The sequence below is a fragment of the Zalophus californianus genome, chromosome 8, assembly GCF_009762305.2.
Source record: "Zalophus californianus isolate mZalCal1 chromosome 8, mZalCal1.pri.v2, whole genome shotgun sequence".
Lineage (NCBI taxonomy): Eukaryota > Metazoa > Chordata > Mammalia > Carnivora > Otariidae > Zalophus > Zalophus californianus.
In genome coordinates this window covers 8,773,308-8,788,929 of record NC_045602.1, presented here as the reverse complement: position 1 = coordinate 8,788,929, position 15,622 = coordinate 8,773,308, and the positions used below count along the sequence as shown (strand labels likewise).

The following is a 15,622-nucleotide window of genomic DNA, read 5'->3' as shown; positions in this document are numbered from 1 at the left end:
TCATGGTTAATAGTGGAAATATTTTTAGCATTTTTGTTTTTGAAGTATTGTCTTCTTATTTTAGAGTTTGGGGACATTATCTTTCGTTGGTTTCGTGATGTTGCCTACTCATTTTTCTTAAGAAGAGTGTTCATTAGGGGCACCTCGGTGGCTCAGTCAGTTAGTTGTCTGACTCTTAATCTCAGCTCAGGTCTTGATGTCAGGGTCAGGAGTTCAAGCCCTGCATTGAGTTTCATGCTGGGCGTGGAGCCTACTTAAAGAAAAAGAAAGAAAGAAAAGAAAAGTGCTCATTACATTTTTCCTGGTGGTTGTTTTATGTAAAACTACACAAATTAATATATGAATGCATTCTCACTCTCAAAGGTCTAAGTTGCTTAGAATTGGGTAGAATAAAATGTGAAAATCTCCTTTTATCATGTCTTCTCTTTATTTCATTTTCAAACATAAAGGTTATTAGCCTTTTGATATCCTTTTAGTGATTTGATAATTGGAAATATTTGGGAACTGTTAACAAAACTAAGGCCAAATTATTTTCAGTGGATATTTATATTTTATTGTAATTATTTTCTTTTTAGGAAAGTTAAAATCTTTCTCTATTGAGTTATAAAAATTGCATCAATGCCAATTATTCTCCCTTAAACATAAAAATTCTTTTATTTATACAACAGATAGGTTCATAGTAGAATAAGAAAGTAAGCCATCATTATACTTTTTTAAAATCCCTGATTGTCCCACTACTTTTATTACTTTGATGTATAGCTTTCTGACTTCCATTTCTTCTAAAGATATGCAAAACGTATGGGTTGTCTTCTTTGTATTAAGGGATCATATTATATATATGTGGTTTTGTAATTTATGGGTTTTTTATGTAACATTAAATAATAACACACACTTTTATAGCAGTTACAACATTATAGGCAGGCTTTTAAGCAACTTCTATATAGTAACTAGTCTTCATAGCACTCCTTTAGATGTTATTACTATCATGCCCATTTGACAGATGGGGAAGTTCAGGTAGATAGGATGAACAACCTGCCAAAGTTCACATAACTACCAAGTAGTTGAATGGAGACTTGAACGTAGGTAGAGGACTCCATAGTCGATTTTCTTTGTTGTATGGTCATGATCATTTTTCTGTGCCAATAAATACAGACTTTATATGTTACCTTATTGGCTTCATGGTATTTCACTCTCCTCTTACTCATCCTTTTACTAGTATTCAGTTGTTCTCCTTTCTTGAAACACCACTCTTTCCTGTTTACTGGCTCTTCTTTTTTCGTTTCCTTAGTGGTTCATTCTCCACCTGACTTCTACTAAATATCATAGTTCCAAAGGCTCAGCTCTTTGATCTGCATTCTCTCCTAAGGTGCACTCTACTATTCCTGTGACTTTAAATATAATCTATATGATGTCAAGGCTCAGGTGCTGCTCAAAATTTTCTCGTTTGCTCTCTAAACTCATATCCATGATGGCTTATTTGACATCTCCATTAAGATGTGTCACATCTAAAACATGTGAAATTAGAATGCTTGATTCCCTCTCTAACTTATCCACAAATTTGTAACACATCTTAATAAATGGCTCCTCTATCAACCCTGTTGCTCAAGCCAAAAAATTAGAAATCATTATTGATTTCTCTTTTGTTCATTTCTTAAATTTAATTTTTCAGTAAATCCTGCTCATAACAGTTCTCTAGTCTCTTTTTGTGTGTGTGTGTTTTCACTGTCACCACTGTCATCCAAGATACCCTTTTCTTCCCGGTCAGGTATTGAGCATCTCCTTTATATTTTACTTTGCTTTCCACTTCTGCTAACAATGTTTCACCATTGGACTATTGATTTTGGTTTGGCAGGTGCTGATGGAGAAATTATCAAGACTGTGCTTATTAAATCTGTAATTTATGCTATCCAGGCTCAGGTGGACCCACATTACTGTTTTCCGCATACTTCATATTCTTGTATTTTCATGTATCAATCCTGTCCCATTTTGGGTGTGGGTATATAATAGAACCAATTAGGGACTTTTCTAACATGTTTTCTGTTTTCCTTATTTCCCCATCTGTCTATATCTCAATATATAAAGGATGGGAAGTACAGATCTATCTGCCTAATATAAACTGCTGCCGATTTGAACTTTTTAAAATACATTCATTGTATCTCGTTTGCAATTCATGGCTCTCTTAACTACTAAATGAAGCACAAAGTCTTCATCCTGGCCTTCTAGGACCTTTTTAAAAGATGTCACCAATTTTATCTTTTACCCCTTATTTTCCTTTATGCTATTCATTCTGGGCAGGCTACTCATTCTGAGACTGCTCTTTGTTTTCTTGACTGTTTCTTCAGTCATGTTTCACTTTCTCTCTGTGTTCATTTTAAAGGAAAACTTTTTCCTATTACTCTCCTTTCTACCCTTTATCTGAGAGTGATCTTTCCTCTGCATGTTTTAATTTAATAATTTTATGTAACTTCCAGTATTATTTCTTGTACTGTAGTTTATATGTATATTTCTTTGAATCCTTTTATATTGTAAATTTTTTGAGAGTAGGAACCATGTCTTTAGAATACTTTTGGCATTCCCATCAGGGGTCATAGCTGCTTATCTGAAAATAGTTTGCCAAATCTGGGGAGATTATCTTTAGTTAAGTACACAGTTTAGGAGGAATATCTGTAGAGCTGCAAGCCCTCACTATGTAGACATTTGTCAGTGCCAACTGTAGACATTGGTAAGTGATGTGTGTGCAGCCAGATCATATCCGTGATTGGATTTTTCTTGTCTTTTTATATCCTGTACAACACAGAACCTGAAACATAGAAAGCTTTTATTGAAGTGAATTGATTGTGATTCCTCGTAATCCCTGGGCTAAGATGCTTCCTGGGATCGAATGTGCAAAAAAGATACAGGCTCTGTGACAGACTCAAGTCAGATATGAGATGAGGATCTTGTTTGTTTTTCTCCTTTCCCACTGGCTTGCTTTTAATTTAATTGGTTTAAACCAAGCTTTTAAAGTAGAATCAACCAGAAGGAAAGAGTATAGGGGAAATGATTTTCTAACACTTGTCATGTCAACTCAAATTTTTAATTCCTTTTTTGGAGTAAAACAGGCTCTTCACTGGTTACAGAGTTATTTCTGAGTTGCAAGAATTATCTCCTTCCCTCCATGCTTTTGTAATTCCTGTATTTCCTCATTCAGTCTTGGCTGCCACAACCAGACATTTTTAGTGAAAACCTTAGCAGCACACACTAACTGCTTCAGTCTGTCAAACTGGATCTTATAAAAATAATCTATTGTAATTTTTGATACTAGAAGACAATTTGAAAATCTCAAATGGGGCATTTTGGTTAGAGTAATTTTTGAAAATTTTTTGTCCATAAATGTTCAATGAGATCTAGGTCCATTTTAGGATTTTCCAAGCATGTCTTGTCTCTAGCTACACTTAGGGAAGTTTCATCTGCTTAAAAAATTTTTTTAAGAAGTACATATTTGCTATAGAAAATACAAGTAAGCAAATATAAGAACATAGAAATCACCCAGAATTCTGTCATTTCGGATAAAGCCATTGTTATCCCTTAGACCCTTTTTTTGTGTTATATATATATATATGCTGGGGGTAGAATATCATTTAGAGATTAGGAGCAACTTTTTTTGTCTGTCACATACTCAGTCTAGTGGCATAAGGGAAACACATGTAAAGGTTCATGATAGAATGAACTAAGTTCCATTTGTCTATGGTGGTGTTAGCTAACATTTTCATCGAGTATATTCTATGTGCAAAGTATTTATAGTCATAGTCTCATTTTATCTTTGCAACAGTTCTGTGAGATTCTTACATAGATGAAGTCCTGAAACTTAGAAGGGTTAAGTAAGATGGCCCCATAGTTCATAAACGGCTAGAATTTTTGCAAAGGTTTATTCACATTTAAATCCATGCTTTTAAGCGGTACTCTGTACAGTATGGTAATGAATAGCTCCTATATCTGACTGTTTATCCATCCATATTGAATAGAGGAGGAACAAAGGGGAGTGTACAGAGATGCTGAGGGAGATTATAATAGAATCATTCAGAAAGATACATCCTCAGAACGAAGATCAATGGAAACCAGCTTCAATGGAAACCAGCTTTTCTAAAGTAACAGCGCTTTATTGTAGTACTTTGTAATACTACTGCTAATGAATTTTAAAAGTATGAGGTAGATGTTTGGCATGAATACAACTGTTGCCTCTTAATGTTTGTTCTATAGATCAAGTCAAAGATTACAAGCTGGGAGTTCCTGACTCTTGTGTTATGAGCCAGTTAAATGTCCTATCCCAATAATTTAAATGAAATTCAGTCCTCATTAAATAGAGCATTTAGGCAAAATAGTCTTTATTTATTAAAAATTTTATAGTTCTCATATAGACATAGCCATAATTTTGTTGAATTTGTTGAATTGGATACTCAGCATTTTGCCAACCACAAGGCAGCCCCACAAATGAAAATTTATACTCTGCCTAAAGGAGCTTATGAAGCAGAAATGTATACAACTAATTATAATATTAGATTGTTGTAAGTGCTATGGAAGTGCAGAGAGAGAAGTAATGTTGCATAAAGAATCAGCAAAAGTAAAGTGAATAAGCATGTTTCTCATGTTCAGAGAATTATACTTATGCTATATGACTTTTTGTGTATTTGAATGGTCTTTTTGTTCTAGGTTTGTTTTTGTTTAGTTATAATTCAGATATAAAAGATTAAAAATAGAGGCACCTGGGTAACTCGTTGATTAAGTATCCAACTCTTGATTTCAGCTCAGGTCATGATCTCAGGGATGTGAGATCGAGCCCCATGTCAGGCTCCATGCTAGGTGTGGAGCCTACTTAAGATTCTCTCTCTCTCCCTCTCACCCCCCTTACTCCCCCACTCGCGCTTGCGCTCTCTCTCAAAAAAATAATTAAAAAAAATAAATATTTAACTATTTTCTATCAGCTGGCAAACATCTTTTAGTTTTTGTTCATAGCTGTGATTTACACAATTTTTAAAACTGTTGTCATGACATGAGTCAAGGATAAGTAATATTACAGTATAAAGTAATTGACCCTTAATGTTTTATGGATTGCTTTTGTAATGAAATAAGGAAACATTCAAAATCTGATTCGTTCTTAGAATAAATGTAGATTTGAAGAGTGGCAAAAATATAGAAGAAATAGTACCTTAGCAACCTCTTTCTAATAATGTTTTAAACATTTTTTTATAACATTTAACAGCATTGCTGGAATGAGCATTTGCTTTGAGCTAATTTGCTAATTCGATACAAATCAGTTAAAAATCTGGTCTGTCTGATGTGGAAGGGATTTCTGGTTTTCAGATGAGGATCTTTTATCTTCTAATTCCATGCCCACCACCAGTGTTTTCATATTGCTTTCACATGTGTTTATTTTCAGCATTCTATAAATGTCTACAAATAAAAGGAATTGTTATTCTAGTTTTGTAATTTAATATAAAAGATAGATATAATCTGTGACCCTTATCATAACTTTGACCCTTTGCATATAGATCTTTTTATGTAAAATTAAAGCATATCAAAACACTTCAAATTTTAAATTTAAAATATTTTAAAATGAGAAGTTATGTAACTTATTGATATATTAACTTTTGTAATTGTTACTTGATCAGGCAGTTTTTCTTCTGGGCTGTATTTTCTTTATGTCCATAGTGATATTTTGTTATTATATCAAATACTGAGAGGGGATGTTAAAATTTCCAACTAAAACTATGGATTTGTCTGTTTCTATCTTTAGTTCTGTCATTTTTTGTTTCATGAATTTTAAAGCTCATTTATTAGATGCATACATATTTAGAATTTTTATGCCTTACTGGTGAATTTTACTCCTTTTATCTGCATTTACCCCCCCTTTTTTCTTTGCTTTGAAGTCTACTTTATCTGTTACTAATATTGCTCTGTCAGTTTTCTTACCCTTGCTGTTTGTGTGGTACATCTTTTTCTGTCCTTTTATTTTTAATCTATTTGATCTTAATATTTAAAATATATGAGATTAGGTTTTGCTTTTTTAATCAATTCTGATAATTTCTGTTTATGAATTGGAGTGTTTAGTCTATTTATATTTCCCCATATTTTATACTGTTTAATTGCTTTTCAGGCCCCGGGGTCACTGTTTCATTTTCATTATTTGTTTTTCTCCTTATTCTTTTTTTTTTTTATTGTTATGTTAATCACCATATATTACATCATTAGTTTTTGGTGCAGTGTTCCATGATTCATTGTTTGTTCATAACACCCAGTGCTCCATGCAGAACGTGCCCTCCTCAATACCCGTCACCAGGCTAACCCATCCCCCTACCCCCCTCCCCTCTAGAACCCTCAGTTTGTTTTTCAGAGTCCATCATCTCTCATGGTTCGTCTCCCCCTCCGACATACTCCCCTTTTCTTCCTCTCCTGTTATCTTCTTCTTTTTCTTTTTTCTTAAAATATGTTGCGTTATTTGTTTCAGAAGTACAGATCTGTGATTCAACAGTCTTGTACAATTCACAGCGCTCACCGTAGCACATACCCTCCCCAATGTCTATCACCCAGCCACCCCATCCCTCCCACCCCCAACCACTCCAGTGACACTAAGTTTCTTTCCTGAGATTAAGAATTCCTCATATCAGTGAGGTCATGTGATACTCTCCTTATTCTTCAGATTGATTTGTCTTCAGCTTCACAGACTTCTGTCTCCATTCTTTATTAAGCCCTTCTAATGAATTTTTCATTTTTGTTATTTTTCAGTTAAAGAAATTCTAGTTTCTTTTTTACAGTTTGTATTTCTCTGTTGGTATTTTCCTGTATTCACTCATTGTGACTACTTTTTCCTTTTTTTCTTTAACATATTTTCCTTTAGTTATTCCAACATATTTGTAAGAGATATTTAAAGTATTTGTTAGCTAAGGTCAGTGTTTCGGGGGTTGTTTTCTATTGACTGCTTTTTTTCTTGATGATGAGTCACGCTTTCCTTTTGTGCCTAATAAGTAATTTTTATTTACTTATTTATTTTTTAAATGCCTAGATTATTTTTTAAGCATTTATTTATTTATTTGACACAGAGAGAGAGCACTAACAGGGGCAGTGGCAGGGGGAGAGGGAGAAGCAGGCTCCTCGCTGAGCAGGGAGCCTGATGTGGGACTCCATCCCGGGACCCTGGGATCATGACCCGAGCCGAAGGCAGACACTTAACTGACTGAGCCACCCAGGTGCCCCAATAAGTAATTTTTAAAATATATACTGATCCTTACGATATATGATAGAGATTTTTTGTTAGTTTGTTACTTTTCCTTGATGTGTTGATTTTCATTCTAATAATCTGTCCAATTGCCTGATGATCACCCTTAACTTGTGCACACTGAATTTTATACTTTGTGCAAAAAGACCAAGTTGTTTTCCAAGTCCTTTTAACTGGTAGGACTGAACCTCCAAACTCTGCTCCCCTTTTGATCTTTTAGGGATTGGCATTACTAGACTTTGTTAGATAGTACTATAACCTCTTGCTTTAGCGCATGGTTCTTTCTCCTAAGCTGTCTCACCTGAATGCTCAGGAAATAGCAAGGTTTCTCCATTCTTGCTTGGCTGGAAGTTGATTGTTGTTCTAATGTTATTTAACCTCCAGTGTCTCTCTTTTGTTATCAAGCCCAGAGCAGTTGATCCCTGGTAAACTTTGGGTACTTTCTCTTTGGATAGTCCAGCCCTTGGCAAAGGACTCATATGGTACTTCTACAGACCTTTTGCATAGCTCTTTAAGTTCCTGTTTCCTGCCCAGCATAATCCAGCTACCTCATTTTTCTTGAACTCTGATCTCTGCCTTTTCAATTCAGCAGGACCACTGTACTTAGCTTAGATGATCACTTGTATGCTGGTTGGGATATTGCCTTCAAGCAGAGTGTCTGGGCAGTTATGGGGGTTGACTTGGTGAGTTTTTCTCCTCTCAGGCATTATAGTCTTGTACTGCCTAATTTACCAAGCCTGAAAACTGTTGCTTCATATATTTTGCCATTTTGATTGTTGTTTACAGTGTGAGGGCTAGTTGGTATCAGTTTCTGTATCATAGCCAAAGATGCATGATTTGGAGTATGTATCTTTATTGTTTAATGCTAAGACCTTTTTCTGTGAGTGATTTGCTCAAGTCCATACAACAAATAAAATTCTTTCTGGGAATTGTTAGGAGGAAAAATCTCTCTATTAAAAAAGTACAGCATTGTATGATTTTTCTAAAATTTTGTTTCATTTTATACAATATCTGATCTGTAAAGTATGATGGTTCTTACATATCTTCTCTGGGGAGGACATGAGCATTCCTTTGGTTTACCTTATTTTCATCAATATAAGTACTGATTCTAAATGTGCACAGTACTTGATGAGAGATAACTAGAAATATTACCTGTTGGATTTTTCTTAAAACTGCAAATTAATAGCAAATTAATAGAAAAATTTTTTTTTCACAGACATTAATTCATTCATCAAATATTTAGTATCTGTTTTAATTGCTAGTGCTGGCATTGTATTTGACACTGAGGATATAATAGAGAATAAAATGGGCATGGGTAATCCCTCACTTTGTTGAACTTATATTCTAATGTGGGAGATAGACAAATACAAGGAAACAACATAAAAAAAAATCACAAGTTATGGTATCTGCTAGGAAAACAAATGGAGTTCTGAGGTAGAGAACAATGAGTTCCTACTTTGGATAGAGTGGTCACTCCTTTGAGAAGTTTGTATTTCAGCTGAATGAAGGAGCTAGTCTCTCTGCAGAAGAGGTGAAGTCAGGGACTGTGATGGATTTTCTGTTACATTCCCAGTACTTGTAACGATCTTGAGGAAAGGTATATTAGAGGAACTGAAAGAAGGTGGTAAGTATGGTTGAAGTATGAACAAGGGAAAGAAAATGACAAGATTTAAATTGGGAAGATGGTTATAGGCTAGATCATTTAGATCTCTGTAGATTTTTGTCAGGAACTCAATTGCCTCTTCTTTCATCCAACCCTCAGTAGGATGACCATATAATTTGTTGTACAAATAATGGCATACTTCTGAGTGAAACAGAGCAGTAACTGAATGGAAGACTGTGCTGACCAGTGCAATCTGGCCCTGTTCTGGGGAAATCATCCTAATAGTGGCTGTACATATGTAGAAATGGCATAGATAAGTGGTTACTAGCATGGATTCTGGATGCAGACTACTGTACCTTCATTTTTAATTTTTTTAAAAAAGATTTTATCTATTTGAGAGAGAGAGAGAAAGAGCAAGTGCACAGGAAGGGGTGGGGGGGGAGGGAGGAGAGAGAATCTCAAGCACAATCTATGCAGAGCACAGACCTTGACACGGCTCTGTCTCACGACCGAGAAATCATGACCTGAGCTGAAACCAAGAGTCTGACACAACCAACTGGCCACCCAAGTGCCCCAGACTACTGTATCTTTAAATCTTGATTTCTACTCATTGTATAACCCTCAGCAAGTTAATTTCTCTGTGCCTCAAATTTCTCATTTGTAACATGGGGAAGTAATACCTCATTGGGATTGTTACGAAGATTAAATAATACAATTATGAAAATACACTGTGCCTGGTATACAGTAAGCACCCACTCAGTAAATTCATTCTTTTAGCAAATATTTATTCAGAGGTTATTATGTGCCAGGCATTTTACTAGGCACCGTGTATTAAGCAGTGAATAAAACACAAAAATCCTTGCCTTCATTGGGCTTAATTTCTAGTGCAAGACATAATAAAATAAAAGTAAAAAATAAGGTATAAGATGGTAATAAGTGCAATGGAGCAAAAGCAAGGAAGAAGGAATGGAATAGGGAATATGTGGGCAGCCAACGGTGGCTGTAAATTGAAAAATTGAAGTAGCTTGATCAGAGTAGGCCTTGCTTAGAAGGTAACGTCTGAGCAGGGATCTGAAGGAAGTGAGGAATTGGGTCCTGCTTTAAGGGCTGATTCCAGGCAGAGAGAATAACACATGCAGAGATGAAATGAGAAACTGTTGGGGTTTTAAAACAGGAGTGACAGGAAATGGTTTATGTTTTTGAAGGATCACCAGACTGTGGGTAGGTGAGAGTGACAGCAGGGAAAGCAGTTTAGGTTATTGTAGGTAATGGACATAAAAGATTTAGATCAGGGTGTTGTTATCAGTGGAGGTAGTTGTAGATGATTGGATTCTGAAACTATTTGAAGGTAGGAATGACATGATTTGCTGGTGAGTTTGATGAGCTGTGTGAGAGAAAAAGAGGAGCCAAAGATTTTTAGCTAGAGCAACTAACTGGAAGGATGAAGATGCCATTTACTAAAATGGGGAAGGCTGTAGGAGGAATAAATTCAGGGGTGATGATTTGGAGTTCAGTTTTGGACATCCTGTTAGATATACAAGTATAAATGCTAGCAGTCAGTATTTATTATTAATTATTCAGTAAATGTTAACAGTTAAAATCATTAGGTATTTATTGGCTCTGTGGTAGAATTTGCTGTGGTATATTTAGGATTAAAATGATGGTCAAAAAAAGGTACTGTTTTTGCCCTTGTGGAAGTTATACTCTAACAAGGAAGATAAGAATTGATCAAATAGGGATGCTTGGGTGGCTCAGTTGGTTAAACATCTGCCTTTGCCTTGGGTCATTATCCCAGGGTCCTGGGATTGAGTCCCGCCTTGGGCTCCTTGCTCAGCGGGGAGCCTGCTTCTCCCTCAGCCTGCCACTCCCCCTGCGTGTACGGGTGCTCTGTCTCTCTCTGACAAATAAATAAATAAAATCTTTAAAAAAAAAAAAAAAAAGGAATTGCTCAAATAATCATGTTGGTGGTAGTTTTTTTTTCTTAACATAAAAAAACCTTTTAAGTAGGATACTTTGAAAGAAATAAAGATGACTTAACAAAATCACAAATATCCCTTGATATCTAAATTTATTAGGTTCTGTTCAGATAGCAATACATGTACATACCTTGAAAATTTCTCATTTAACAATATCTTGTTCTTAAAATTGGTTAGCTTAATTAACATGGAGGAATGAAGCTTTATGAATTTATGGAACCTAGCATTTAAAGGTATTGTGTATTTCATGAATTATTTAGGCTGTTGGGAATTTTCTCTTCTTTATTTCCATTAAAAATGTTATGCTTTTACTTTTTATTAGTTAGCTAAAGATCATTTTGTTTTATAACTGAAGTCTTTAGTGATAGAATTATAGTATATGTTGTTCACCTTTCTCTCACAAAATTATTTTTGTGTTTTAATAAATCTACAGGTTCGTCATAAGGCATCACAGAAGGTTTATGCTATGAAGCTTCTTAGTAAGTTTGAAATGATAAAAAGATCTGATTCTGCTTTTTTCTGGGAAGAGAGAGATATTATGGCCTTTGCCAACAGTCCCTGGGTGGTTCAGGTAAGCATACAGACTTTTATAAGTTTATTTCCCCTTTTTGTAAGTGCTTATTATTCATAAGATAGGATTTTATATGCTAAAAATCCTATATCTCACTCACATAATAACAGTGCCGTCATTTTTAATAAGGTCGGATTCAATATGCTTGTTTAATATTCCTAAATAGTATGTCATATACACGTGACATGTAATACTTGAATTGGTGTATGAAAGCAAGTATTTGCAACTTTTAAAAATTCCTTTATGAACAATTAGATTGGTTACCAGAATGCCATTAATTCCCTGCCTACACTCTCGTGATTTATATAGTAGGAATAATCAGCCTGTCTCAAAAAAACCCCAAAACTTCCTACAATAAAAGTTTTGAAAATTCTCCTGTAATCCTTTATATATTACCTATAATATAAGATAGTATTGTGCTTCCTAATTGAGCCTCTTACTTGACTGTAAAGTAAGGAATTTATGGTTGTATTTTGCCTCCTTTTCAATTATATCCCTCATTAACTTTGCTTCTCTAAAGATGTTTTTATACTAATATCTAATTCTGCAAACATTTTTGAACAAGTATCATGAGTAAGATTAGGTATGTACCAGTGCGTGTTCAGAATGCTTACTTAAATTATTTGGGAGTTTGATACCTTGCTTGTGGAAGGCAATTTGCAGGTAAAAAATTTGCCACATGGATGACTATGTAATTTAAAAGCTCATTATTATTGCTTTGTTAATGATGTTGAGCCCCAATGCTCTTTCTCTCTACTTAATTTTTTATTGTAGCTACTGAATAGAAATTCTGATATGTGTAGCTAAAACTAAAATTTTTGTAGCAAATTATATATTATGATAATTAAGGAATGATGGTAATAAATTATTCCACTTTTAGCTTTAAATTGCTTTCATAGCAACAGAATCATTGCCATTTCTAGTTTATCAGTTCATCCACTGGTGTCTTTGATCTTTAATTCTGCTTAATGGACCTTCTTAAAGTGTTCATTGAGATAAAGAGTTAATGGATCTGTGGAAACCAGTCAACGGTGAAACATTGTAAATTGAAAAAGTAACATTATAATTCTGGCTTTCATTTGTTTATCTCTGGTAAAGAACATTCCATGCACCATTATATTTATATGTTTGAAAGGTATAACTTTGTGGGGAAACCTGTCAAAATGCCTGACTTAATTCTATTTATTGATTTAATTCATTGATTTTCAATATATTTATAGAGTTTCACTACATATTAGTATATTTATAGAGTTTCAGTATATTTATAGAACATTTTTGTGCCTCAAAAAAGAAACCCTGAGCCACTCCTCCCTGACTTGAGCTCCTGGCCACCACTGATCTGCTCTCTGTGTCTGTGGATTTGCCTGTTATGGATATTTCATGGAAATGGGATCGTAAAATATATGCTCTTTTGTGATCTCTTCTTTCCTTTAGCATAATGTTTTCACTGTTCATTTGTGGTATAGCATGTATTAGCCCTTCATTTCTTTTTATGGCTGAATAATCGTCTGTTGTATGGATATCCCACATTTTCTTTGTTCATCAGTTAATGGACAAATAAGTTGTTTCTATCTTTTGGCTAATATGAATGATGCTGCTGTGACTTCTTTCATATGGATTTTGGTACATATGTTTACATGTTTTTGTTAGGGATCTACCTTGGAGTGAAATTAATGGGTCATAAGATAATGCCTGTAATCAATTTCAATAGGTTATTTCTAACAGTTTGCCAAATCTCAGTGCTTATTTTTTTCATGATTGTTGAATATTTAATTGTATGAAGGCCCCCATACTTTGTTACTGTACTCTTGTTGGAGATGGCTCTTTTTATTTTTCTTACATAAATTCTGATACAACATAAATCTTTGATCTATCCGTATTTCTTAGAGATATATTCTTAGTGTGATTTGAATTTGATAGATGAATATTAGCACATTTAAAAACTTATTCCTTTGCTGATAGAGGAGACTTTTTTTAAAGAGCCATCTATTATATTCGGTTTGCTGTGTTCTTTGCCTGTTTTTCTAATGTCCATACTTTTATGGTGAACACTTCCTTACTTTTCTGTATAGTTTCATACACCCAAGTAGGTGTACACCCTTTAATACTTCAGTTTACTTTTGGCTTTTTTTAAGATTTAAGTTTAGGTATCCCTTTTAAGTCTCAATCTAGTTTCCTTCCTCTTTTTCTTTTTCTTTTGTCTCATCAGTTTATTTGTTGAAGAAACGGGGCTTTTGTTAATTTCATCCTTGTGTAGTTTAACATGTTCCTCTCTCCTTTGTATTTTTTGAGTTGCTAATTGGATATAGTGGATCAGAATCAGGTGTGTTTTTTGGGAGAGTGGCAGAACAACTTCATGGGTGGTGTTTTGTTCTGTTAGGAGGCTAATGTCTGGTTATTTCTCTGTTGTTTTACCAGCTATTTGTGCTTAATGCCTAGGTCTATTAATTTATTAAGGATTTCAAAATGGTGATATTCCAGTTCAGTAATTCCTCCCCCCCACCCACTCCCCAGTCATTCCTTTTTTTATTATAGTGACTGGAATAGTTTTGTAAAGAAAATATTCCCCCATTTACCATTTGGTGACCCAGTAGTATAATTCACAGAGGAAAGACAGGATAAATACTTTATTCTTTCCTTATATTTACCAGTTTTCAAAGTAAGGGATTAGTTTCCTTTTATCCTCTAAAAGTGAGCAATTTTGGGGTAGTTACCAGTTTGAACTCATGGACTTAAAACCTATTTGATGTTTTAGTCCTTCGAGTATCTTACTGATGCTCATATTGTGACACCTTTGGCAAGTGACATCCTGTTCAGGTTGATTCCTGAGTCCTTTGGACATAGCTGTAGCAGCCTTTGATAGCTTGCTATCTGATATAATGGGATGTTCCAGACCAGTCTTGTACATTTTCTGTCCTTGACATGGAATTAACTGTGCTTATAGGTCCATCTTTTGTACACATGTGAATATTTCCTTAGAATAGATTCCTAGCATTGGGTTTGTTTCTAGGTCATATGGTGCGCACATTTGACATTTTGATAGATAGTGCCAAATTGCTTTGTAAAAAAAGATTTTTACAAGTTTTATTACTCTCTTTAATATTTTTATTTTACTACATTTTTAGCCAATACTGGATATTGTAGTTTTTTAAATTTTTATTAGTTGCATCCTCAAGAAAAAAAGATGTTATTGTGGTAAGGTACATTTCCTTGGTTAATTATGAGGTTCAGGATATTTCATGTGTTCATTAGTAATTTGTATTCCTTCATTGCTTATCCCATTTTTCTATATGCCGTTTTGCTTTTTTAAAATAATTTTTTGTTCTGTTAATCACCATACATTACATCATTACTTTTTGATGTAGTGTTCCATGATTCATTGTTTGTGCATGACACCCAGTGCTCCACGCAGAATGTGCCGTCTTTAATACCCATCACCAGGCTAACCCATCCCCCTACCCCCCTCCCCTCTAGAACCCTCAGTTTGTTTTTCAGAGTCCATCATCTCTCATGGTTCATCTCCCCCTCCGACTTACTCACCTTCATTCTTCCCCTCCTGCTATCTTCTTCTTCTTTTATTTTTTCTTAACATATATTGCATTATTTGTTTCAGAAGTACAGATCCGTGAATCATCAGTCTTGTACAATTCACAGTGCTCACCATAGCACATACCCTCCCCAATGTCTATCACCCAGCCACCCCATCCCTCCCACCCCCCACCACTCCAGCAACCCTCAGTTTGTTTCCTAAGGTTAGGAATTCCTCATATCAGTGAGGTCATATGATACATGTCTTTCTCTGATTGACTTATTTCACTCAGCATAACACCCTCCAGTTCCATCCACATCGTTGCAAATGGCAAGATCTCATTCCTTTTGATGGCTGCATAATATTCCATTGTGTATATATACCACCTCTTCTTGATCCATTCATCTGTTGATGGACATCTTGGCTCTTTCCACAGTTTGGCTATTGTGGACATTGCTGCTATAAACATTGGGGTGCACGTACCCCTTCGGATCCCTACATTTGTATCTTTGTGGTAAATACCCAGTAGTGCAATTGCTGGATCATAGGGTAGCTCTAATTTCAACTGTTTGAGGAACCTCCATACTGTTTTCCAGAGTGGTTGCACCAGCTTGCATTCCCACCAGCAGTGTAGGAGGGTTCCCCTTTCTCCACATCCCCGCCAACATCTGTCGTTTCCTGACTTGTTAAT

The 15,622-nt window shown here is 35.0% G+C and overlaps 1 protein-coding gene across 8 annotated transcripts in view; it reads left to right on the top strand.

The window, feature by feature from the left end:
• The window catches only part of ROCK2 (Rho associated coiled-coil containing protein kinase 2), a 149,791-nt gene that overhangs the window by 67,495 nt on the left and 66,674 nt on the right, over positions 1-15,622 (top strand). For all 8 annotated transcript variants that reach the window (XR_003524518.1, XM_027620937.2, XM_027620938.2 and 5 more), the window contains exon 4: positions 11,265-11,402. Coding sequence is in view for 7 of the 8 variants with exons in the window: in XM_027620937.2 (XP_027476738.1) it covers positions 11,265-11,402 (138 nt within the window). In the remaining variant the exon portion in view is untranslated. The remainder of the gene's footprint in view (positions 1-11,264; positions 11,403-15,622) is intronic.